At 38.7% G+C, this 27,639-nt stretch overlaps 1 protein-coding gene across 1 annotated transcript in view; it reads left to right on the top strand.

Moving 5' to 3' along the window:
* The window catches only part of COG5 (component of oligomeric golgi complex 5), a 333,141-nt gene that overhangs the window by 880 nt on the left and 304,622 nt on the right, over positions 1-27,639 (top strand). Inside the window, exons 2-5 of the mRNA XM_024557957.4 lie at positions 10,755-10,894; positions 21,475-21,532; positions 26,158-26,212; positions 26,319-26,388. Coding sequence (XP_024413725.2) covers positions 10,755-10,894; positions 21,475-21,532; positions 26,158-26,212; positions 26,319-26,388 — 323 coding nt within the window. The remainder of the gene's footprint in view (positions 1-10,754; positions 10,895-21,474; positions 21,533-26,157; positions 26,213-26,318; positions 26,389-27,639) is intronic.

Below are 27,639 nucleotides of genomic sequence, written 5' to 3'. Positions count from 1 at the left end.
AAGACCCTTCTCATCTGTTCTTAATTTTCTTTCCAAATTGTCACGTTTTCTACCCTGTATTAAAATAATTTGACAATTTAATCTTTTCTTCTGCATTGTAAAACTCCTTTTTGTATTCCAGTGTTAACATCTTTATGTTGCATATAGTAGGTAAAGAATAAGGGTTCTTAAATTTTATTTATTTTTTAGAGAGGGGGCAGGGAGAAAGAGAGGGAGAGAAACATCAGTACTGGAGAGAAACATCCATTGGTTGCTTCTCTTATGCCAACCTGCAACCTAGGCATGTTCCCTGATTGGGAATAGAACTGGTGATCTTTCGCTTTGCCATTGGCATCCTGAATAAGGGTTTTTAAATTGAACATCAAAATAAGGCATATGCACACATTTGTAGACCACATAAGTTAAAAACGAATGAAATAAAGTTCTGTAGACAGAAAAGGGGCCACATACTAAACTGACAAACTCAGGGGAGGCCTGCATAGTGACGTCACAAACTCAGAGACCTAAAGTAACCACATGGGATGGTCTGAAATTAAAACTTCCTAACTAAAAGCAAGTTATGGTGGATAGTCAGTCATGTCCTAGGCTGGTATCTGTCTTGACAGAGGTCAATCTTAACCTTAACTGAGCCTCTCTGTGTCTTGGCATCCAGGATAACATACCTTTGGGATGTCAGACTAATCCAGTTTGCCATTGCCATACCCCTCAGGGCACAATCTCCCACTACAGCTTGACACCAGAGAACCCCTCATTGTTGTTTTCCTACGTAACATCTCTATGTGCTATAAATGTTAATTTTTAACTATCCCGTACCCACAAATGTAAAAAAAGTATTTGTCTATTCCTTTTACTCTTTATCCTGTCTCAGAGATTTCCCTACTTTGCATTCTCTCACCTCCCTAATCTGTCACCGAGGAATTTTGCCTAACCCCTTTATGCCTTCTCCTTTGACTATGATGTATAAATCAGGTGCAGAACTGTCATTTTTTGGAGCATCTTCTCAGTCTGTTGATATTTTGCTTTCTGGCAATTGTCAGTTTGGCTCAAATGAACTCATAAAAATTCTTGCAGGTTTGGATGTTTCTTACATCTGACAGTTCTAAATTGTTTTTTCTGACTGTTGTGTATTTTATTATTGCCCTTAACTACTAGCCTTCTCACAATTTATATGCTTTTGTCAAACCTACCTACTGGTGATGTTTTTTAAACTAGATGTTATTAGGTTCTGCAGGTTAGATTCTCTCTAATGCATCTTTGTATCTTAATTTAAATTCAGGTGAACCAAGTTTTGAGCTCTGATATATTGAGCAATTCCCACTCTGAAGTAGCTTACCACTTTAGTAGGGGAAATAGTCTTGTAGAGCTGTAAAGAGAGTCAGTGTAATAGAGGGTTGTAAGGGTAACAGTAAAATTGTGTACAAAGTAAAACAGTAATACAGAGGAAGATGATAACTGGGAGTGGTTAGGGGAGTGTCAGGACCGGCTAGATAGAGTTGGTTTTGAAGTGTAAGTAGCACTCCCCCGAAGAATGGAAGAAACATCACATGCCAGACATAGGTACATATAGGTATATATGCCAGACCAAAAAGTCTGTTTTGCTCTTTCCGTAAAATAAAAAACGAATTTTTCATTTAGACCAATAACTTTATTGATTTGGATATTTTGAATATGTTGGATGTCTCCCACTATTGGCTTCTAGTGAGTGGAGGGGCAAGGGTACTGCTAAACATCTTCAAATGCGTGAGACAGCTCCACAGCAAAGAATTATTTGGCCAAAGTGTCAAGAGTATCAAGAAACTGTGCAAAGCACTTTTGACATGTTCTGTCAGTCACAACACCTTCTCTGTACACTGCACAAATCGTTTTTGCATTTCAGTTGCGTTTTTACCTTCTTGAAATCATAAAACATAACACATCGAAAATATTGTATATCTTCTTCCATCTTCAATATTGAAATGGTTGCACAAAAATTCACCAATTTTGATAATTTTTAAAAAATGCATGCTGACATGACAGCTGTCACAATACAGTCTAACAAAATGGTTTAAATTCATATGAAGTTAAAGACAACTAAGCACTACTAGAGCCATCGTATGGAAAAAAATTAAATGAACTTTTTGGCCAACCCAATATTTCAGTAGGGTACATACCAGGAACTGTGATCAGTTTTTGGAGGGTAATTATTTCTCAATTCTGCCTTCTGAATTTTCCTGTTTAGTTTTCTTACCCATCTTCCACAGTGGGTAAATCTTTTCAAACTCTTCCTTCAAGCTTAACAAATGACTGATACTTACCTAAAAAGAAAAAAAAGAGAGAATCCACCAGATGTGAGCTTTCTTCATTTCTCACTATTAAACCTGTAAGCTGAACTTGAACCTGCAATTAACTTTTCTCCCCTTTTCCTGTCATATTTTCAGTTACAACAGAAGTGAATCTCTTCCTTCCTAAGGACGATCCCTCCTCTTGTGCCCTGAATTTTCTTCCTGTCTTCTCAAGGACCCAGTCACACTCATTCTATGCATTTGAAATTGCTTTGCTTAGGACTGTAGTGATTTCCTTGGGGATAAATCAAATACACACAGTGTTACGTACAATAGCCAAGCTCTAGAAGCAACCCAAGTGCCCATCAGTAGATGAGTGGATAAAGAGGCTGTGTTACATTGGCACAATGGAATGCTATTTGGCTGTAAAAAAGAGGGAAATCTTTTGGGACACTGTGGATGGACCTGGAGAATATTATGCTAAGTGAAATAAGCCAGTCAGAGAAAGACAAGTACCATATGATTTCTCTCATATGTGGAATTTAAGGAACAAAAATAAACAAACAAAATAGAAATTGAATCATAGATACATAGAACAGACAGACAGGTGTCAGATGGGAGGAAGGTTGGGGGGCTGGGTGAAAAAGGTGAAGGTTAGATTAAGAAGGAAAAAAGAGGCACATAGACACAGACAACGACAGTATGGTGATTGCCAGAGGAAAAGGGGGATGGGGGAGGTGAAAGAAGGCAAAGCTGGGATCAATGGTGGTGGTAAGAGACTTTACTTTGGGTAGTGAGTGTGTGATACAGTATGCAGATGATGTGTTACGGGGTTGCACACTTGTAACCTACATGGTTTCACTGACCAGTGTTACCCCAATAGATTCAATTAAAAACTTTTGACAAATGGACACTTTTTGATTCTTACTTGACCTTTTAAAAGGGTTTGACTTCTTTTTGAAATATTTTCCTCATGTGACTTGAATTCCATACTTAAAGAAAAAATTTCTAGTTCTCTAAGTGCTCTGTTCCATTTTCAACAACAGATCTGTCAATAATAGAGGATAGGATTGATAAGGTTGGTGTGCAGATGCATAATTTGAAAATTTGTGAGGTGTTTCTTATTTGCCTTCTATAGGAATGAGACAACTATGAAAGGCATTATAAACTACAAGAGGAGACTTTTTCTCTTTGAGGACCGTCAGTCCTTAAGTCCAAATCCAGTGGAAAGTATTCAGCCTACATTGTGTTTGCTCTTTGTAAGGTCTTTTATACTACTGACCACTTACTTTCTTTAATACGTCCATTTTGGTTTTTGCCATTCTCTCCTGTTTCTCTTCTTTCTCTTGGAACACTCCTTAGTGTTTTTGATTGCTTTCATTTCTTCTACTGTCTCCAAATTTTTGGTGTTTCCTTGGCTTCTGAACTATATCTTCCCATTTCCATCTTTTTGTACACTCTAAAATTTCTTCCTAAGTCATCTGGGTTTTTTTTCATGGTTTCAAAATTAATATCTGCTCACAAATACACACATGTATGGTACTTACCTCTCTTCTGAGCTATAGAACTACTGTCTACTTGACATTTCTATTTGATAGTGAACAAACACTAGTAGTTGTGCCTATAAATACCTACATATGAACAAATAGCACAAATTCCATTTATAAAAAAGTGAAATAAAATTTTTTTTTATCCTCACTGGAGGATATACTTATTGATCTTAAAGAGGGAGAGAGGGAGAGAAACACTGATGTGAGAGAGAAACATTGATTGGTTGCCTCTCGCATGCACTCCTACTCGTTCTGAACCTGCAACCCAGCCAATGTGCCCTGACTGGGAATTGAACCCATGAACTTTCATTTTACTGGACCATGCTCCAACTAACTGAGTCACACTGGCCAAGACTAAATGAAATTTTTAAAACCTCTTTCTCCCAACCTGTTACTCTGGTAGTCTCTGTTAACATTAATTACATGTTAATGTTAACATGTAACATGTAAACGAGATGTGTGCTTGCTCCCCATGTAGATTACGAGTTCCTTGGAGGCAGGGGCATGTTCATGTTTATAAAAACATGCCTAGTGATCTGGCTTAATGCAAAGCTGAATTCTCTATGTCAGTTACTTAGGAATCATCTTTCTTGCTCTAACTAATCACCCATTTTCAGCTTGACTCTAAGTCCTACATGTTATAGTCTCTGAATATTTGTCAAATTTGTCACTTGATATTCTTAGTGCTGCTGTCAAAGGCCGTCATCTTCCCACTTGGGCTGTTAACATAGCACCTTATTGGTCTTTCTGGCTCTATTCATGGGTGTGCTGATAAACCAGCTCTCTGGGAAAATAGGGAAAGCCCTGGTTTTGTCGGTGTACCAGCTTCCATGGTATAATCCTCTCACCATGGTCAATTTTAAGATACTTACATGTGATGTCAACTGGCTCACACAATTCCTGAAAAGTTAACAGTTAGCTCTCAGGAGCCACTAGAAGCCAGCTCCAAATCACCACTGTGTGACTAGTTCCTTTTCACTTGTCATCCATTTGCTGCTAGAAACTTCTTAAAACAAAGGTGATAGTGCTCTTCTTGGCTATAAAACCTTAAACGGGATATAGTCTGAACATCTTGATGTCTTAACAGCCTCTTTTTAAACTGACCCCCAACCTTCCTTTGGAACCTCAACTCCTATTCTTAACTCTTTTGCCCAACACACACACTGTGGTCTAGACATAAAGTCAGTATTTCTCTATATCTGAAAATATGCCGTGGTATTGGCTCCCTCTAAAACTTTCCTCCTCTTGGAATGGCCGTCTCCACTTTTCTGACTGTCCATCTGCTTAATGCTGAGGACTTGCCAGACCGGAGGAAATGGTTCTCAGAATTAAGGCCAAAGTAGCAGTTTCCTTCTTTTACTCCACTCTACGTTGAAAATAGGAAAGAATGCAGAATGATATTTCCAGCTGATATATATTTATTCATTCAACCAATATTGAGCACCCGCCATGTGTCAGGCATTGTTCAGGCCCTAGGGATGTGGTAGTAAATAAATACTTTGCCCTCATGGAACACTGCACACACACACATGTATACATGTAAATATGTACACATACATACATACACACGGTGGACATAGATAAATTAACTGTTTTCGTAAGTACTCTGTTTTGCTTGTTTCATAATCTGTCAGGGCAGTCTTACCTATATCTAGCATATGGTTAGGAAATAGTGGATTATACCTATATCAAGCTCACTTCAATATATTTATTTTTAACTCGTAATTCTCTCCATTTTTTTCTTTCATTTGCAGGTTTTCTTTCATTCACAGGATTTCTATACTGAAAGATATCTTAACATCTAACATCACTTTTTTCCTGTCTGTTAATGGTCTGTCTATTTTGAACAGTTTCTCTTTCCATTTACTATTTCACCCCAAAATTCTAAATTTTAGTAATACCTGTAAATTTGTATTTCTATTAAAAATCCATATTCAGACTTCTGGTCAAGATGGAGAGGTAGGTACACACAGCTCACCTCCTTGCACAACCACAGCAAAATTATACCTAAAATACAGAACAACCATCACTCAGAACCAACAGAAAATCGAGCTGTATGGAAGTCTGACAACTAAAGAATTAAACCACATTCATCCAGATTGGTAGGAGGGACAGCGGGGAGACATGGAGATGTGGAACTCGCTGGTCCCAAAAACCACATGTGCTGGATATAAAATAGATGGGTATCTCCAGAGTGAGAGATCCCAGCACCACACCAGACTGCCCAGCCCAGGGTTCCAGCACCAGGAAGCTAAGTCCCCATAACTTCTGGCTGTAAAAACTCGTGGGCGTTGGGTCATTGGAAGAAACTGTGGGATTCTCAGGCCTCTCCTATTAAAGGGCCTTGCACCACACACACAGACGTACTAAGCCTCACTCCCTCTGTGCTATATATAGCACTGGGGCAGCAGCTTGAAGGGCACCAGTGGGCATACAGGGAAGAACTGAAGTGGCTGGCATCAGGGTGAGAGCTGGGGGACAGCTTCCTCCCACATGGAACTGCAGACAGTAGCCATTATACATTTTCTGAGCCCTCTCCCACACAGACCAACAGTACGGTGGCACCATATCTGAATCTCCATCAACCTGGCTCACATAGGGAGCCCTGCCCTGATGATTACCTGAGGATCTGCCCAAGCTGGTAACAATGGCTTTTCCATATGAAGGTCTAGAATAGGTGTGGGCTGCAGACCTTCCTAAATCTACTCGTACAGCTCCCATACCTCTCGCTGAGTGGCTCCAGGCCCGGCATTAGCAGTAGCCATCTGCAGATTGCTTTTAGCTTATGCCAAGGGGCCCCAGACAGAACACAAGTGGAGGCTGACCTTTGCCCATCACCTAGGAAACCCCAGAGCTTCCTCACTCAGCAGACAGCTACAGATCATGATGGAGCACCACCCAACCACCTCCACAAGCCAGGGAGGAAGGTGGTTGCTGGCTAGAAGGTTATAGTCAATACTGCTAGCTGTCTGGACTGGCTAAATCCCTCCCATTGACCTGCTGACAGCAGTCAAGACCATCTACAAGAGGAGGGAGTACTCAGCCCACAGGGAAGGTGCACCTTGAGTACTGAGCTTGAGAGATAGGGGAGGCTGTGCCTTTGGACTCTACAGGACACCTACTATGCTAGGCCACGCTACCAAGACAGGGAGTCAAAACAGCTCTTCCTAATACATAGAAACAAGAATGGGGAGGCTGCCAAAACAAGGAGACAAAGACACATGGACCAAATGAAAGGACAGATCAAAACTCCAGAAAAAAAACTAAACAAAAGGAAGATAAGCAATCTATCACATGCAGAGTTCAAACCACTGCATCTCATAAGGATGCTCAAGAAACTTAGTAAGAAACTCAGCCACGTAAATAATCCAGTCAGAAATGAAGGATACACTAATTTAAATAAAGAACAATTTACAGAGAAACAACAGTAGAGTGAATGAAACGCAGAATCAAATCAATGATTTGGAACATAGGGAAGCAAAAATCAGCTAATCAGAACAACAAAAAGAAAAAAGAATCCCCTCAAAATGAGGATAGTATAAGCAGCCCCTGGGACAACTGCAAGCAGTCCAACATTCACATCATAGGGGTACCAGAAGGAGAGGAGAGAGAGCAAGAAATTGGAAATCTATTTGAAAAATAATGAAACAAAACTTCCCTAATTTGGTGAAGGAAATAGACATGCAAGTCCAGGAAGACCAGAGTCCCAAAGAAGATGGGTATGAAGTGCCACACCAAGACACATCATAATTAAAATGCCAAAGGTTAAAGAGAGAATCTTTAAAAATATATATATTTTATTGATTATGGTATTGGAGTTGTCCCATTGTTTTTCTCCCCTTTATTCCCCTCTCCACCAGCATTCCCCTCCCCCTTAGTTCATGTCCATGGGTCGTACATATAAGTTCTTTGGCTTTTCCATTTCCTATACTATCCTTAACCTCCCCTTTTCTATTTTGTACCTACCATTCATGCTTCTTATTCCCTGTACCTTTCCCCACATTCTGCCCACCGGTATCCCTCCATGTGATCTCCATTTCTGTGATTCTGTTCCTGTTCTAGTTTGCTTAGTTTTTTTTTTTTTTTTTTTTGGTCTGTTTTTAGTTTCAGTTGTTGATAGTTGTGAGTTTGTTGTCATTTTATTGTTCATCTTTTTGATCACCTTCTTTTTCTTAGATAAGTCCCTTTAACATTTCATATAATAAGGGCTTGGTGACGATGAACTCCTTTAACTTGACCTTATCTGGGAAGCACTTTGTCTGCCCTTCCATTCTAAATATAGTTTTGCTGGATAGAGTAATCTTGGATGGAGGTCCTTGCCTTTCATGACTTTGAATACTTCTTTCCAGCCCCTTCTTGTCTGTAAGGCATCTTTTGAGAAATGAGCTGCTAGTCTTAATGGGAACTCCTTTGTAGGTAACTCTCTCCTTTTTCTACTTTTAAGATCTCTCCTTATCTTTAATCTTGGGTGATGTAATTATGATGTGCCTTGGTGTGTGCTTCCTTGGGTCTAGCTTCTTTGGGACTCTCTGAGCTTCCTGATCTTTGTGGAAGTCTATTTCCTTTGCCAGATTGGGGAAGTTCTATTTCACTATTTCTTCGTATACGTTTTCAGTTTCTTGCTCTTCCTTTTCTCCTTCTGGCACTCCTATGATTCAGATGTTGGAATGTTTAAAGTTATCCCAGAGGTTTTTTAGCCTCTCCTTATTTTTTTGCATTCTTGCTTCTTCATTCTGTTGTGGTTGTATGTTTATTTCTTCCAAATCATTGATTTGGGTCCTGGTTTCTTTCCCTTCACTGTTGGTTCCCTGTGTATTTTTCTTTATTTCACTTCACATAGCCTTCACTTTTTCCTCTACTTTGTGACCATACTCAACCATTTCTGTGAGCATCCGGATTACCAGTGTTTTGAACTCTGCACCTGATAGGTTGTCTGTCTCTTCACATTGCATAGTTCTGTTTTTGGAACTTTGATCTGTTCTTTCATTTGGACCATATTTTTTTTTTTTTGTCTCAGTGTAGCTGTTAACATTGTAAGGGGCGGAACGTTAGGTATTTGCCAGGGCAGGGCAATCCACAGTGCTGTGTTGTGGTGCTGTATGTGGGGGAGGGGTTCAAGAGGGAACAGTCCTGCTTGCTCAGCTTTTGGCCGGCTTTCAGTCATTTCCCCTGCTACCCACAAGCAAACTGGGCCTTTATGGTGCTGTTTCCTGGGCAGGTGGGCTAGTGTACGTTCAAGGACCGTGTGGGTCTCTCCAATGAATCTCCTGTGAGGCCGAGATTTTCTCCTGCCGCAACTACCAGAGGTTTTAACAGGCAGAAGCTTTTAGGCTTCATTTCTGCGTGCTGGAACCCTGGGTTGCATGGTCTGTCTTGCTCCCCAGTTGTTTCTCCGGGTTTATCTTCATGGAAATGTGGGACCGTCCAGTCTGCCAGCTGCCCCCTTGCCACACGTCTTTTCCACCCTGGCTGCCTGTCTCCGCCCCTCCTACCAGTCTGAATGAATGTTTCTTCTTTAACTCTTTGGTTGTAAGACTTCAATACAGTTTGATTTCTGGCAGTTCTGGTTATTTTTTGTTTTTAAATTTGTTGTTGTCCTTCTTTTGGTTGTGCCAGGAGCCAAAGCGTATCTACCTATGCCTCCATCTTGGCTGGAAGTAAGGTAGAATCTTAAAATCAGCAGGAGAAAAGCAGTTGGTTACCTACACAGGATTTCCATAAGACTGCCAGGTGATTTCTCCAAAGAAACCTTACAGGCTAGAAGGGATTGGCAAGAAGTATTCCAAGTCATGAAATGCAAGGACCTATAACCTAGATTATTCTATCTAGCAAAGCTATTACTTAGAATGGAAGGGCACATATAATGCTTCCCTGACAAGGTAAAACTAAAGGAGTTCATCATCACCAAACCATTATTATATGAAGTGCTAAAGGGACTTATTTAAGGAAAAGAAGATAAGGAAAACTTATATAAGAAGAAGAAGATGAAAATTAACAGGGCAATAAATATGTAACTATCAACAATTGATTCTAAAATACAAACCAAACAGAAATAGAATCATAGATATGGAGAACACTGGGATAGTGGCTGTGTGGTTGGAGATCTGGGGGATGGGGGAAAAGGTGAAGGGATTAAGAATACAAGTTGGTAGTTACAGAATAAGCAGGGTCTTGTTAAGAGTAACTATAGGAAATGGAGTGGCCAAAGTACATATATACGATCCATGGACATGAACAAAGGAGGGGGGATTGCCAGAGGAAGTAGGGGGGTGCTGGGTGGAGGGTGGGGCAAGGGAGGGATAAATTGGGACAACGTCCTAGTATCATCTATTAAAAAAATCTAGAGTCACTGTATAGTAACAATTTTTGTGTATTGATCTAGAGATAGCAGAGACCATAAATATCAAATATAGTCAACTTCCCTGTTGTCATCGTCAGTGACCTTGTATTTTTTGCGTTAAAGGTCATGGTGAATAGTTAATTTTTAACCTTTTATTCAATACCTATATTTTTTGACTCACTGACAAGAGTTAGCTTTTAGCAGTGTAGTGCAGTGGTTCAGAATGTGGGCTCCAAAGCTGGATTGCCTGGGTTCAAATCCCAGACAGGTTGGACAAGGTGCATGCCGTGTGTGTACCTGCCTCTTCACCTGTGAAATGGGGACAATAATAGTCCAGCAGGGTTGTGTGAGGATTGAATGCATTAATACTTGTAAAGTGCTTAGATCGATGCCTGGTACATAGTTAGCTCTCAGTGGATATTGCCACTGTCTTCTGCTGTCGCCTCCTCCTCTTCTCATTTACAACAGAAAGTATTTACAACAATTTTTGGTTATAGAAAGACCTCAGAATATGTTAACTATGATTGAAATTCTGTTGTTTAATATCTGTGGTTTAGTACAGTGTAACTAATAAATAAAGATCTTTCCTTATATTTTCTCCAGAATGTTACAGTGATTTTTTAAATGAAGACTTTGATGTAAAGGCTTATACTTCCCAATCTATTCATCAAGCTGTAATTGCTGAACAACTAGCAAAACTTGCCCAAGGAATCAGTCAGTTGGATAAAGAACTACACCTACAGGTAATTCCAGTCTTCTGGATCATACAGATTATTCAGCCTAAAGTGATAATTCATCATTTTTATAGTCCTTTTGTTATTTAATCTAAATGTATATTTACATAAACAAATGTATAAATTACTAGTGTGGCTTATTTTTCAAAGTATGCTTTTGAAAAGGTTTCTGTAATGCACTTTTTGTTAGTTGAAAAACTGATATACCCATCTGTCTAACACCTGTTTTTCATACTTTGTTTTCACCACCTTCATTGCTGTGTAGTGAATAGAGGTGGGCAAAGAATAAGATGACTTTGATAAAGATAATAGAAAATGGAATTTTGAAATTGTAAATAAGAAAAATTGGGATGTTCACATTGGCAGTTCATACTTTATGAGCACAAAATATAACAATTGCTGAAATTATGGAAAGTTGATAAGTTTGTGGTGGATAGAACACAATAGAGGCAGTTAGGAAATGGATCCTAATCTCGGCTCTGCTGTTGCCATTTATACCTTTTTGTGCCTGTGAATCTTGCTTAAAAAAAAATTATCAAGTGGATTAGAGTGAATAAGGGAGAGAAGATTATAGTAGAAAATCTTGAAGGTTCCTTCCTCTATATTTCTATAATTTTTGAAAATTATTTTTAATTTTTTAACTATAGTTTACATTCAGTATTATTCTCTATTAGTTTCAGATGTACAGCAAAGTGGTTAGAAAATCATGTGCTTTACAGAGTGGTCCCCGTTCTGCTTCAAATGTCCACTTGGGCACATACATATTTATCTTGAAATTGACCGTATTCTCTATGCCGTAATCTACATCTCGGTGGCTATTCTGTAACTACCAGTTTGTACTGCTTAAAACCCTTGACCTTTTTCACCCAACCCCCCACCCCCTGCTTCCTTTTGACAGCTGCCAATCTGACCTCTATATTATGAGTATGTTTCTATTTTGTGTATTTTTCATTAGATTCCTCATGTAAGTGAGTGACATCATGATATTTGTCTTTCTCTGTCTGGCTTATTTCACTTAACATAATACTGTCTGTCCATCCATGCTGTTTTAAAATGTAAGATTTCCCTCTTTTTTATGGCTGTATATTATTCCATTGTGTAAATTTACCACAGCTTTTTTATCTACTCAGTGACTTATGAGCACTTGGTTTGCTTCCATATCTTGGCTCTAGTAAATAATATTAGACATTATAACATTATTGCTGCAGTGAACATAAGGGTGCATATGTTCTTTTTAATTAGTATTTTTGGTTTCTTCAAATATATTCCCAGAATAGATTTGATGGTCATAAGGCAATTCCGTTTTTAATTTTTGAGGAAACTTCACACTGTTTCCACAGTGGCTGTACCACTCTGCATTCACACCAACAGTGCACTAGGGTTCCCTTTTCTCCATATCCTTGACCACACTTGCTGTTTTTTTATTTGTTGAAGATATCCCTTCTGACAGGTATGAGGTGGTATTATCTCATTGTGGTTTTGGTTTGCATTTCTCTGACTAGTGATATAGAACAACTTTTCATATGTTTATTGGCCATGTGTATGTCTTCCTTGCAGAAATGTCTGTTCAGGTATTCTGCCCACTTTTTAACTGGAATGTTTGTCTTTCTGGTGTTAAGTTGTCTGAGTTCTTTATAAATCTTGGATATTAACCCTTTATCAGATGTGTCACTGGCCAGTATGTTCTTCCATTCAGTAGGTTGTCTTTTCGGTTTGTTGACAGTTTCCTTAGCTGTGATAAGACTTTTTAGTTTGATGTAGTCCCATGTGTTTATTTTTTCTTTTGTTTCCCTTGCCTGAGGAGATAATATCTGCAAAATATATTGCTACAAGAAATTTCTGAGATTTAACATGCTGTGTTTACTTCTAGGAATTTTATGAGTTCGAGTGTTATATTTAAGTCTTTTATCCATTTTGAGTTTATTCTTGCATATGTTGTAACAAGGTGGTCTAGTTTCATTTTTTTTGCATGTGTCTGTCCAGTTTTCCCAGCACCATTTATTGAATAAACTGTCTTTACCCTGTTGTGTGTTCTTGTCTTATTTGTCAAATATTAATTGACCATAGAGGTGTGGGTTAATTTCTAGGCTCTCTATTCTGTTCCATTAATGTCTGTTTTGATGCCAGTACCACTCTGTTTTGCATACTGTGGCCTTGTAGTAGAGTTTGATACCAGGTATCGTGATACCTCCAACTTTGTTCTTTCTTCTCAAAATTGCTGAGGCTTCGGGGATCTTTTTAAATAATTGTTTTGATATCAACCAGAGTTCCGACCAAGATAGAGGCGTAGGTAGACACACTGTGCCTCCTCGCACAACCAAAAGAAGGACAACAACATTTTTAAAACAGAAAGCAGGGGATGGAACCAAGATGGTGGCGTAGGTAGACACACTGCGCCTCCTCGCACAACCAGAACTGACAGAGAATCGAACAGCAAGGGGGACCAACACCAAGGAAATAGAAAATAAACGTTCATCCAGACTGGTAGGAGGGGCGAAGACAGGCACCAGGGTGGAGAGGACTCGAGTGGCTGTGGTGGGACCGAGACTGGCGGAGTGTGGGACAAATGGCGGAGTGTGGGACAAATGGCGCAGGCAGTCCGAGCACTAGCAGACCCTGCGGCCCTACATTTGCACAGATAAACCCAGAGGGCCGGACTCAGAGTGGCGGAGAGTGGAGCAGGCAGAGTGGCGGGTGGCACCCTGCAGCACCACATTCGCCCAGATAAACCGGACGAACGGCGGGCAGCGAGGCAGACGCGCAACCCAGGCCTCCAGCTCGGGGGAAATAAAGCCTCAAACCTCTGATTGAAAGCACCCCTGGGGGTTGGGGCGGCAGCAGGAGAGACTCCCAGCCTCACAGGAGAGGTTGTTGGAGAGACCCACAGGGGCCTAGAGTGTGCACAGGCCCACTTACTCGGGAACCAGCACCAGAGGGGCCCAGTTTGATTGTGGGTATTGGAGTAAAAGATTGAAATCCGGAGGAGAGTGAGGTGGGCGCCATTGCTCCCACTCGGCCCCTCCCCCATGTACAGCGTCACAGTGCAGCAACCAGCGTTACCCCGCCCCGGTGAACACCTAAGGCTCCGCCCCTTAAAGTAACAGACACGCCAAGACAGACAAACAAACAAAAAAATGGCCCAAATGACAGAACACTTCAAAGCTCCAGAAAAAATACAACTAAGCGAGGAAGAGATAGCCAACCTATCGGATGCACAGTTCAAAGCACTGGTTATCAATATGCTCACAGACTTGGTTGAATCTGTTCAAAAAACAGATGAAAAAATGAAGCCTATGCTAAGAGAAACAAAGGAAAATGTAAAGGGAACCAATAGTGATGAGAAGGAAACTGGGACTCAAATCAATGGTATGGACCAGAAGGAAGAAACAAACATCCAACCAGAAAAGAATGAAGAAACAAGAACTTGGAAAAATGAGGAGACGCTTACGAACCTCCCGGACACCTTGAAACGTTCCAACATCCAAATTATAGGGGTGCCAAAAGGAGAAGAGGAAGAACAAAAAATTGAAAACTTATTTGAACAAATAATGAAGGAGAACTTCCCTCATCTGGCAAAGGAAATAGACTTCCGGGAAGTCCAGGAAGCTCAGAGAGTCCCAAAGAAGCTGGGCCCAAGGAGGAACACAACAGGGCACATCATAATTACATTACCCAAGATTAAACGCAAGGACCTACATCCAAGATTACTGTATCCAGCAAAGCTATCATTTAGAATGGAAGGGAAGATAAAGTGCTTCTCAGATAAGGTCAAGTTAAAGAAGCTCATCATCACCAAACCCTTATTATATGAAATGTTAAAGGGAGTTACCTAAGAAAAAGAAGATCAAAAATAGGAACAGTAAAAATGACAGCAAACTCACAGTTAACGACCACACATAAAACAAAAACGAGAGCAAACTAGGCAAACAATTAGAACATGAGGGTTGTCAATAAGGTAGTGGGAGGGGGGGAGGGTGGTAAAGGTACAGAGAATAAGTAGCATAGATGATAGGTGGAAAATAGACAGGGGGAGGGTAAGAATAGTGTAGGAAATGTAGAAGCCAAAGAACTTATAACTATGACCCATGGACACGAACTATGGGGGGGGAATGTGGGAGGGAGGGGGGTGGGCAGGATGGAGTGGAGTGTGGGGGGAAATGGGACAACTGTCATAGCATAATCAATAAATATATAAAAAAAATAAAATAAAATAAAACAGAAAGCAACCAGAACTGACAGAAAATCGAACTGTATGGAAGTCAGACAACCAAGGAGCTAAAGAAGAAACATTCATCCAGACCAGTAGGAGGGGCGGAGACAGGCAGCTGGGGCTGGGAGGACTCGGGGCAAAGCGGTGGCTGGCTGGTGGACCCATCGAGGAGTCGGATTGTGGAACTGGGCAGTGTGGCAGCTAGCAGACCCTGCGGCCCCACATTCACTCATAGATAAACTTGGAGGAGTGTCGGGGGAGCGAAACAGACCCCACAACCCAGGGCTCCAGAGTAGGGAAATAAAGCCTCAAACCTCTGATTGAAAACACCTGTGGGGGTTCAGGTGGCAGTGGGAGAAACTCCCAGACTCACAGGAAAGTTCATTGGAGAGACCCACAGGGACCCAGAGCATGCGCAAGCCCACCTACTTGGGAATCAGCACCAGAGGGGCCCAGTTTGATTGTGGGTAGCGGAGGGACTGAAATCTGGCAGAGAGTGGAGCAAGCGCCATTGCTCCCTCTCAGCCCCTACCCCACGTATAGGGTCACAGCACAGCAATCAGCATTACCCTGCCCCAGTGAACACCTAAGGCTCCGCCCCTTTACCTAACAGGCACGCCAAGACAAAAAAAAATGGCCCAAATGAAAGAACAGATTAAAGCTCCAGAAAAAATACAACTAAGCCGTGAAGAGATAGCCAAAATATCAGATGCACAGTTCAAAACACTGGCAATCAGGATGCTCACAGAATTGGTTGAATTTGGTTGCAAATTAGATGAAAAAATGAAGGCTATGCTAAGAGAAGCAAAGGAAAATGTACAGGGAACCAAGAGTGATGGGAAGGAAACTGGGACTCAAATTAATGGTGTGGACCAGAAGGAAGAAAGAAACATCCAACCAGAAAAGAATGAAGAAACAAGAATTCAAAAAAATTAGGAGAGGATTAGGAACCTCCAGGACATCTTGAAATGTTCCAACATCCGAATTATAGGGATGCTAGAAGGAGAAGAGGAAGAACAAAAAATTGAAAACTTACTTGAACAAATAATGAAGGAGAACTTCCCTAATGTGGCAAAGGAAATAGACTTCTGGGAAGTCCAGGAAGCTCAGAGAGTCCCAAAGAAGCTGGACCCAAGGAGGAACACACCAAGGCACATCGTCATTACATTAGCCAAGATTAAAGAGAAGGAGAGATCTTAGAAGCAGCAAGAGAAAAGGACACAGTTACCTACAAAGGATTTCCCTTAAGACTGTCAGCTGATTTCTCAAAAGAGACCTTACAGGCAAGAAGGGACTGGCAAGAAGTATTCCAAGTCATGAAAGGCAAGGACCTACATCCAAGATAACCGTATCCAGTAAAGCTATCATTTAGAATGGAAGGGCAGAGAAAGTGCTTCTCAGATAAGGTCAAGTTAAAGGAGTTCATCATCACCGAGCCCTTATAATGAAATGTTAAAGGGACTTATCTAAGAACAAGAAGATAAAAAATATGAATAGTAAAATGACAGCAAACGCACAGTTATTAACAACCACAGCTAAAATAAAAGGAAACTAAGCAAACAACTGGAACCGGAACAGAATCACAGAAATGGAGATCACATGGAGGGTTATCAACAGGGGAGTGGGAGGAGGAGAGACGGGTAAAGGTACAGAGAATAAGTAGCAAAAATGGTAGGTAGAAAATAGACAGGCGGAGGGTAAGAATAGTATAGGAAATGTAGAAGCCAAAGACGTTATAAGTATGACCCATGGACGTGAACTATAGGGGGGGTATGTGGGAGGGAGGGGGTGGGTAAGATGGAGTGGAGTGAAGGAGGGGAAATGGGACAACTGTAATAGCATAATCAATAAATGTATATTAAAATGAATAAATAAATAAGATCGACCAGCCAAAAATAAATAAATAAATAATTGTTTCATAGAAATTTTTGGAATATTCTAGCTTTGTGAAAGTGCTGTTGATATTTTGGTAGGAATTGTGTTGAATCTATAGATTGCTTTGGGTAGTGTGGACATTTTAATGATCTTAATTCTTCCTTTTCAAGAACACAGTATATAAGGTCTGTCCAGAAGGTATCCAGCCATGTAATATGAAAAATAGAGATATTTATTGAAGAAGATACAAGATACAAGTAACATTGTACATAGGACAATGACATCTCAGTCCCCTTCAAAGTAGGCACCTGGGGCCCTCATACAATTCTCCCAATAGCCATCAGCTGCCCCGTTGTATTTTATTGAATCTCATTCATGGTCTGAAATCTCTTCCCTTTCAAAGGTGATTTTAGTTTTGGGAAAAGCCAGAAGTCGCAGGTTGCCAAATCTAGGCTGTAGTGGGGCTGAGTCACCTGGGCGATTTGATGTTTTACCAAAAAACTCTGCATAAGATGTGATGCATGAGCAGGCACATTGTCATGATGAAGCTGCCAGTCAACAGTTGCTCATAGTTGGGGCCATTTGTATCATCCAAATACTTTCTGTAGAAGAATGTTCAAGCTCAGTGCAAAATTTGGTGCAGATTCATTGATCTACTCAGTCATTTCGAATGTGATGGCCACACAGTACATATGGTCACTCAACTGTGTCTACCACCCCCACAGACTAGTACAGTGAAGTCGTCATTGTTCATGCATGAGCATTTCAGTCCACTTTCCGTGGGTGCCTGGTTACATTGATGTTGCACAAACTGTTCTCATTATATTAACAATGGCTGGACTTTTTCTTGACAGAACTCATGTTTTCACTTACTGTAGTTCAGTTTCTTCAGTATCTTACACTTTTCTGAATATAGATCTTTTCCCCCCTTAGTTAAATCCATTCTAGGGACCTTATTTTATTTTAAAGATTTATTTATTTATTTTTAGAGAGGGGAAGGGAAGGAGAAAGAGAGGGAGAGAAATATCAATGTGTGGTTGCCTCTCGTGTGCCCCCTACTGGGGACTGGCCCGGAACCCAGGCATGTGCCCTGACTGGGAATCGAATCAGTGACCTTTTGGTTCTCAGGCCTGTGCTCAATCCACTGACCTACACCAGCCAGGGCTGGGACCTGATTTTTTTTTTTGATGCAATTGTAAATGGGATTCTTTTCTTAGTCTGTCTTTCTGATAGTTTATTATTGGTATAAAAATACAACTGATTTCTGAATATTAATTTTGTATCCTGCTACTTTACTGAATTTATTGATCAGTTTTTGTAGTTTTTTGGTAAAATCTTTAGGGATATTTATGTCATCTGCAAATAATGAAAATTTTACTTTTCCAATTTTGATGCCTTTTATTTCTTCTTGTGTGATTGCTGTGATTCAGAGTTCCAACACCATATTGAATAAGAATGGTGAAAATGCACATCCCTAAGGGAAGCACTTTTGGGTTTTGTTCATTGAGTATGGTATTGGCTGTGGTTTGTCAAATATGGCCTTTATTATGTTGAAGTCTGATCCCTTTATTCCCACTCTGTTCACAGTTTTTTCATAAATGGGTGCTGGATTTTGTCAAGTGCTTTTCGTGCATTTATGAATGTGATCATATGATTTTTATACTTCATTTTGTTGATGTGGTGTATCATGTTTATTGATTTGCAGATTTTGTACCAACCTTGCATCCCAGGACTAAGTCCCACTTGCTCATTGTGTATGATCTTTTTAATGTAATGCTGGATTCGATGTGCTAATATTTTGTTGCATCTGGGTTTATCAAAGATATTAGTCTATAATTTTCTTTCTTTGTAGTGTCTTTCTCTGGTTTTGGAATTAGGATAATGTTGGCATTTTGAACAGAGCTTGGGAATCTCCCCTTCTCCTGAATTTTTTGGAATAGTTTGAGAGGGATAGGTGTCTTTGAATATTTGGTAAAATTCACTGGTGAAGCCATCTGGTCCAGAACTTCTGTTTGGTGGGAGTCTTCTGATTACTGCTTTGATTTTGTTCATTGTAATGGCCTGTTCAGATTTTCTGCTTCTTGATTCAGTTTTGGAAGGTTGTATGTATCTATTTCTAGGAATTTATTCATGTCTTCCAGATTATTCATTTGTTGGCATATAATTGTTCATAATCAATTCTATAATTTTTATCAGGTGGTTCGATGGTATACTTACTAGTGATGCCTTTTGTCTGAGTAGGCACAGAATAAATATTTAAATGAATGAACAAATTTTTGAATAAACGGACCATTTACCGGGAACCCTAGAACTGTTCTGTCATGAGACATATTTGTGTACATATTTGTGTCTTATTTTCTTTATCAATTAAAAGAGCAGCTTAGTTAGGACTAGAATAACTTCAAAGGTCACTTTAATATTCTGATTATAGTATAATTAGAGTTCATTGGCAAACACTTATAACACACTTTAATTGTCAGATTGTGGGTATAGAAAAATGAGCACATTTTCCTGGCTTCCCAAGGGCTCACAGACTAGTGGCAGATTCATCATAAATAATGACAACCAAGTGATACCTATTTTAAATAGAATGGTACAAAGTTTTTATGCAAGCAGGAGAGAATGCACTTAACTCTGCCTAAGGATTGCAGGAGGTGCCTTTTTGCAAGAGCCACCTGAAATTCTTTCTTCCCTTTTGTGGCATGTATTTTCCCTATTTCTTGCATGCAGCGCCTTTTCTGCAGGAATCAGTAAAAACTTTATATTTATTTAATGTCTTGTGGGTACTTGATATATTGGGGGGACCACTTTGTAAAGTATATGGTTGTCTAACCACTATACTGTACACCTAAAACTAATACAGAATAATACTGAATGTAAACTGTAATTGAAAAATAAAAAACAAAAGGTAAAAGTAGAACTGCAAAAACTGTGTTTAACATCTCTTACAGGGACAAGTTATACTTACAGTAGTTTCGTATGTGAGGGAAAAGGTCTGGGTCCTAGTATAAGTCCTGGAATAAGTGCTACAGTTGTTTTCTCCAGGAAAAAATTGGGGTAATGCTAACTATACCATAAATAAATATAGTAAATCTAATTTATAATATAATTGCAATGATTAAGATTAGAAAAGATGTACTGAGGAATGTTACAGTTTAGTTAGGAAATATAACCTGCTTTGGGTATTTAAAGCAGGAAGATACTTAATACAGAGTATTGGGTGCTTATGTAATTGTTGGATGACAGCAAGTGGACTGAGTGGAAGGATCTGCCGTAAATGCAGCACAGAGGCCCAGAAGCTCCTGGTGTTGCCTTCCACAGCATGGCTAAAATTGTGCTTCTAAATACCTGGTAACTAAATTCTGTAATGACCAGCTGTCTCAGGTTTTTTTTAATCCTCTGGTTTGAGGACTTTGCTTACTACCTGAAACAGTAACAGGAAGATAGCTTTCCCTTCTCTTTGTGTTCCAGATCTCTTAGAAATTCATTCACTTGGCTACAGGGGTGTCTAGGAAAGTGCAGTTTTAGACTTTTCAACCTTTCCAAAGTATTTATCATAAGGGACAAAGAAGGAATGGAGAATTAAAAGAAAGTCTTGTTAGAATGGACACATTGGTGACTATATGCACTAGGGAAAATTCAGACATCTTCTGACAATCTTAAGGATAAGAGATATAAGAGACCAAAAGTAACACTTATTTTAGATGGATATGAGAGAAAGGGACTTGACAGAATAACATGGTATCTGAAACAGGACTAAGTGGAGGATATGGGAGTTCCAGTGAATGAATCCTTGCTGATTCGGAGCTCCAGTGTATAGCTTTGACAGGAAGCTTCTTATTTATTAGAATAAAGGGTACAAAATGGTAAGGACCTTTGTATTCTAAAGATTTGCATGATTTTTTGATGTTTCTAGGAATCTCTTGCATGTGACCTGGAACTCTTAAGCTTTTTAGTTTTTTAATATGATCATTTACACAGCCCTAATTTTCACAAAAATATCAGCTTTCTGCAGGGAAGAGGATTTGCTGTGACTGGGAAACTAGAAGCATAGAAATATTCAGAGGTGTGGGCACTGACTCGGCTCTGTCTTTCCAGATTGGAATGTGGTCTTGGTGATGTTGAGTTAAGTTCAAGAGCTAAGAGAATCTGATGTTTGCAAATACTCTTTAAAGGGAAAGCATATATATAGCATGGCACAAATTAGCTGTCTTTTAGTTTTCAGCCTTGGCACAACTTCATCTGCACACCCATTAGGAAAGCAAGGGGCTAGTGAGAAGACTGTATTTTTTGTTGTTGTTTTGGCTTTATGTCAAACTACAAGCGTGTTTGTGTTCCTGCTGGTAACTCATCTCGAACACACTTTTGTAACCTGTATTTTTTTTTTTTTCATGTCAGTATTTGTGTCCTTATATGGAGAGAGATCTCTAGTTCTCCCTTATGGTTACAAAGAAAAAAATCTTATACTTAGAGCATAAGCTGATTATTCATTTCTGATTTTCAGGTTGTGGCAAGACACGAAGATTTACTGGCACAAGCAACTGGGATTGAGTCTTTAGAAGGTATATTTCCATAAACTATTACAGGTTATATGGAGTTAGACCAGGGATTGGCAAACTTTTTCTGTTAAGGGTCAAATGGTCATTGTTTTAGACTTTGTAGGCCGTAGAGTCTCTGTTGGCAACTACTTAACTGCCGTTGCAGAGTGAAAGCAGACAAAATATGTAAATGAATGTGTGTGGCTATGTGCCAGCAAATCTTTAATAAAACTTTGCTGACCCCTGGGCTAAATCTGGGTTCAGGTCTTTGCTTTGCCACTTACTAGATGTGTGACTTTTAATGTTTCTGTGTCTCAGTTTTATCTATAAAGGAGAGGAGTATTAATATGTACTAACATGGAGTTATTCATAGAATTAAATGAGTTAGCAAAATGCGTAGAACCTTTCCTGGCACATATTTAGTGCTTCCATAACTGTTGGTTAATTAAAACAACTAAAACATCAACAACACCGGAGTGGGTAGTTGTGGAAGTAAGATGGAATTTTTCCTTATTTTTGGCTTTCTTTGAAACACTTTTCAATGGAAGTATAGGATAAAAATAAATTGGATTTTTAATTTTATGAATCCTCTTATTTTTGTTTGACTAACTTTTATGAACTTTTTGTTCCCTTTTGATTAAACTATCTCATAAATACAAAATGTTAATACCATGTTTTACTTTATTACTTCTGTTTTGACTACTGTTATTAATCATTGCACCTCAAAGGAAAGCTAAGTGATCGTTTTCTGTGTTGATGAAATTCTTGAGGAAGGATATTGCTTTTTGTGATGCAATATTCTTTAATGCTTCCCCCAGTGTTTCTTATGCACTCAAAGGTATTATTCTCAGCATGTACACTGTTTCTAAGACATCTTGATGAATAACTTAGTATTTTCGGAAATAATAGTTTGGTATTTTTAATATTTAGGATGTGTATCAGACTATGTTCTTGGAAAAATTAAGAGGCTCTAAGTACTGACTTACTACTGGAAATTAATTATTTTTTTAATCTTTTTTTTATGTGTTTCTGGAAGCAAGTAAATAACCTGTTTTAATGGTAATTTTTTAAAACAAATGAATAATTATTTTTTCATTTATAATACCCATAAGGATGGCATGGTAGAACATTGATTCTGAGTGTATATCAATGTACATATATATTAATATATATATGAATCATCGCAACAGAAATACTTCTCATTGTGGGATTCTTATATGTGTTTAGTTCTATAATGTGCTTGGTTTTCCTAGAATGCTTTTCACTGATTACAATAGTTAAAATATTCTGTTGGATTGAGTAAGAGTAGCTATTTGTTGAATGATTGTGTAGAGTACAAAGGCTGGTTTCTCTGAATGCTATGGTAATCTAAGAATATTCTCCAGATCATTTGAACATAAAAAGTCAAAGTATGAGTTAGTTAGTATTTATTTTAGCATGATTTGTATTTCTAACCCCTTTTAGGGTATTATTTTGAAAAGTGTGATATACATTGGAAAAGGTGTGTTTCCCAACTTCTACTTTATCTGCTTTTTTCTTATATACTTAAAATTTTGTCATATAAGTAGTTTGGAGATATCTTTATCAAGCCTATTTTATTAAAAATTGCATCCTATTTATTTTTTGTTTATTCTTTTAAATATTAATTGAGAATTTGCTTGGTTCCAGGCAGCTGTGATAAGAGTCCCTGTTTTCATGGAATATTTAATTAGCCCTGTTTTATAAAAAGAGATAATCCTCATTCATTCACTCAATCAAATAGTAATTGGGAACTTGTTAGGTATCAGGCACCTGTGAATAATAGATAGAGGCACTTTTTCTGTGGAACTTACATAGTAGGTAGGGAAAGAGACCAAAAGATATATAGATAGGAAACTTCAGTTATTTGCAAATCCTACAGAGAAAATAAAATGGGTGATGGGGTGGAGGAAGGGTAGTCCTTTACTAGCTAGTATGGTCAGGGGAGGCTGTTTTGAGAAGAGGACATTTGAGTTGAGATCTGAATGATGAGGAGGAGCTACCACATAAATATCTGAGGAGAAGCTGAGGGACCAATAAATGGGAAGGCACTATTAGCTGGACAAGTTGGGGGGCAGAGAGAAGTACAGTATGACTGGAGTTTAGTGAATGAGGGAGAGAATTGTGAATGAGATTCTTGAAAAGGGAATTTGATTTTCTTTCTAAATGCGTGGTAAACTGTTGGAGGATTTTATTTAGGGGTATTATGTGATAACATTAATGCTCTTCAGAGTTTTATCTGGTGGTCTATAAGAAGGCAAGAGTAGAATCCTTGGCACCAATTTAGAGGTTATTAGAGTGGTAGAAGTTGATTAGAGTGGTGGATTGAAAGGAGAGAAAGAGAAAAATGGATGGATGAAAGTGGGGGCAGAGCTGGTAGGATTTATTGATGGGAGATAAAAAGGCCAAGGGAAAAGAGTCACCAGGAGTGATTCATAAGATTTTAGTCTGAAAGATTGGATAGATGATGATATGAGTAACTGAGGTGTGTTAGGCTGGAAGAGATTACGATTTTGATGGGCCAGGGGGGAGCAGAAGTTATCTTGGGTATCTTAAATTTGAAATAAGAGTTCGGGGCTAAAGACCTCTGTGTGTGTGTGTGTGTTTGTGTGCACATAGACAGGCAGAAAAAATCTCCACAGATACATGCACATGTGTATATAAACGTATATATGTATTAAATCAGTATTTTATTGAACAGATGGTATTTAAAACATTGGGACTGAATGAAATCTCTAAGAAAGATTGTATTATGATAGAGAACAGAAGATGGCTGAGGATCAAATTTGGAAGTACTCTTGCGTGTAGAGATCTAACAGAGAAGGAGTAGGAACAAATAATGAGGTAGCAGGAAATCTAGGGAGTGTGATGATTTCAAAGCCCAGAGGAAAAAAATGTTTTAGAGAGGGTTTTAAATGTGTGATGAATTTCTGAGATTTCGAACAAGATAAAGACAGAACTGACAATGGACTTTGGCATCTTGGAGGTTCCTGGTGACCTTGATAAGATCTGTCTTGATGGAGTATGTATGATAGCCTATGGAGATTGCCTTAGGAGACAGTAAGCTGTATATCAGTAAGGGCAGTTCATTCTTGGAGGTTCAAGGTTAATGAGCCATCAAACCAGCAGAAGAACAGGAATCCCTGGGGCCAGAGAGGATACTATTAGATGGAGCCTGTGAAAGCGTGCATATTTGTATGCTGATAGGAATGTTTATTAGTTCTGTTATTACTTTGTCTAATATATGAAACATTCTATACTTAATTTATTTAGAATACTATGTTACAAAACTACAGCTATGCCAGTTAAATATAAAAACTGAGTTTTAAAGAATGAAGTTCAAAATAATTAAATCTGTAATATTGGAAAGTATTTTTTAAGCATATAAACAGTAAAATTTAAGATCTATCTTTCTGAAAGTATTTTACAATTTTGTAAAAAGTATTTTATCATGTTGTATATGTGGAGACTAAAAGCAATAATACCCTTGCTGTCCATGTTTATTTACCTAGCATATAATAAACTTAAATGCTTGTTGACTACTTGCTATGGGAAGTAGTTTGAGTTAGGTTCTGGTCATGCAATTGTGAAAGAAAAAGATTCCCTAATCACCAGAAATTTATAGGCTAGTAAGAGAGTAAAACATTGAACATATGTACAAGTAGATATATAATTACCTAACGTAATTAGTGCCATGAAAGAAATATATGCTATTGAAGCAAATAACAAGAGGATATAAATTAGTCCAGTGACCTGTTAGTAATTGTTCACGGTAAGTCAAGGCTTGAACAAATAGTAAATTATCCACTGGGAGCCTGGTGGTAGGGTCGAAGTTTGGAGAGACAGGACCAGGTAGAGAGTACACCATTTCCAGAGCGTGTGGTCTTGTAGACCAAGCTGTGGACTTTAGTTCTAACACTGGAGCGGAGGGGAGACTGTGGAAGGGTTTTGGCAGAGGAATGTTATGGTACAATTTGCATTTTTAAAGATCATTGAGGCTTCTTTTTTGTAATTATAGCACAATACATATTAACATGAAATTTACCATTTTATCCACTTTTAAGTATATAATTCGGTGGCATTAATTACATTTACAGTGTTGGACAACCATCACTGTGGAGTTTGAGAAGTTTTCCATCACTTCTAATGGAAACCCTATACCCATTAAGCAGTCACTCCTCATTTCTTGTCAGACTTCTGTAGTGGCCAGGGGTTGGAGGGGGAGAGAGAGGCTTTTCTAATAGTGCAGGTAAGAGATATTGGTCACTTAGATTACAATGGTGGCAGAAAAACTTGACATTAAAAAATTTTTTTTATTGATTTGTAAGAGAGAGAGGGGGGGGGAGACAGAGAGAGATAGAGAGATAGAGAGAAAGAGAGAGGGAAAAACACTGATTTGTCACTTTACTTATTTCTGCACTCACTGGTTGTATGTACCCTGACCAGGCAATCAAACCTGCAGTTTTGGCGTGTCACGGCAATGCTCCAACCAACTGAGCTATCCAGCCAGGGCCAGAAATTTTCTGTATATATGTATATATGTGTGTGTGTATACACATCTAATTTAATTTTTTACCGAATTTGAGTCATTGTAAATTTGTAAAGTAATGTAAGCTGTCGTATCTTCCTAGGTGTTCTTCAGATGATGCAGACAAGAATCGGGGCGTTACAGGGTGCTGTTGATAGGTAGGTACTGTTGTTCACTTTGTAAACAAATGGAGTGGGAGGGTTATGACCTGTTGATATTTCGAAGTTTATTTTATCATCATTCCTCTCTTTATTTTTCTTTTAGGATGAAAGCAAAAATCGTTGAGCCGTATAATAAAATAGTAGCCCGTACTGCACAACTAGCAAGACTTCAGGTAGGCTCGCACTTTTCATTTCTTTATACTTTGTTCATTTTGTTTTTATAAATGGACAAATTTCAAGTGAATTAATTCTGAGAAAACAAGGCAATATGAGACAAAAGGGGGAGATACTAAAGGGCTTTAAAATAAGATATGAAGTTAAAAAAATACAAATCAAAACTACCATTCCGGTGAATTATTCTCACTCTTGTTATTGCAGTGTATAATTATTTACTATTTAAAAAAGATTTTAAAAAATTAATTAAATTTTTTTAAAGAGTGGAAGGGAGGGAGGAAGAGAAGGGGAGAAGCACTGATGTGTGAGAGAAACATCACTGGCTGCCTCCTGCACACGCCGACCGAGACCTGCCCCACAGTCCAGGCATGTGCTCTGACCTGGAACCCAGCCAGTGTCTTCCGGTTTGGAGGCAGTGTCCAACCCTCTGAGCCGCACCAGTCAGGGCGCACTGACTAAGTTTTTAGAATTCGAAATTATTTCTTTTAATAGAGAACAGAAAGAAACCTAGCATTTATACAACTGGGTGAGGATTGACTGTGGGAGCCAGGGGGGTGGGCAGGGTTGGGGAGAGCAAAAGGGAAAAATGTGGGACAACCATAATTGAACAACAATAAAAAAAAATCACAAATATTTTAAACTTATCTTAATAAAGTAGGGAAAAAACATTTTGAGGAATACTAAACAATTTTCCTATCAGTAATATATGAAAGTTTCACTTTATTTCTAGCATACACTTTAAATAAATACAGCCATCCTTTGGGATATGAAGTAGCATTTCGACATTTTGGTTTGAATTTCCCCAATGACTAATGATATTGAGCATCTTTTATTGTGCCTGTTGACCATTTGTGTATTTTCTCTGGAGAAATGTCTATTCAAATCTTTTGCTAATTTTTAAGGTGCATTATTTACCGGATCCCCTCCTTTCCTCCCTTCCTTTAGTTATTTTCTAGGTTTGGAAGGTATTCCATTGTGTTGTGGCTTCCAATTTAGTTACTGAGAAGCTGTCATTCTGACCTGGTCTTTTGAAGGTAATATGTAGTTTTCCTCTCGCTTTTAGGATTTTCTGTTCTTTTGATTCCCTTCTGTTTCAGAATGTGGTTTCTTTTTATTTATTTCAAGTGCAATTTGTTTTTATTCTTCCATCTGTGAGTTTATCTGTTTTATTATTTCTAAGCCATGATTCTTCAAATATGCATCATTCTGTCTTCTTTGTCCTTAGATTCTGAATAAATATATGCTCGACA

The sequence above is a fragment of the Desmodus rotundus genome, chromosome 6 (assembly GCF_022682495.2).
Source record: "Desmodus rotundus isolate HL8 chromosome 6, HLdesRot8A.1, whole genome shotgun sequence".
Lineage (NCBI taxonomy): Eukaryota > Metazoa > Chordata > Mammalia > Chiroptera > Phyllostomidae > Desmodus > Desmodus rotundus.
Note: the sequence above shows the minus strand (reverse complement) of the source record. Positions and strands in the feature narration are given on the sequence as shown.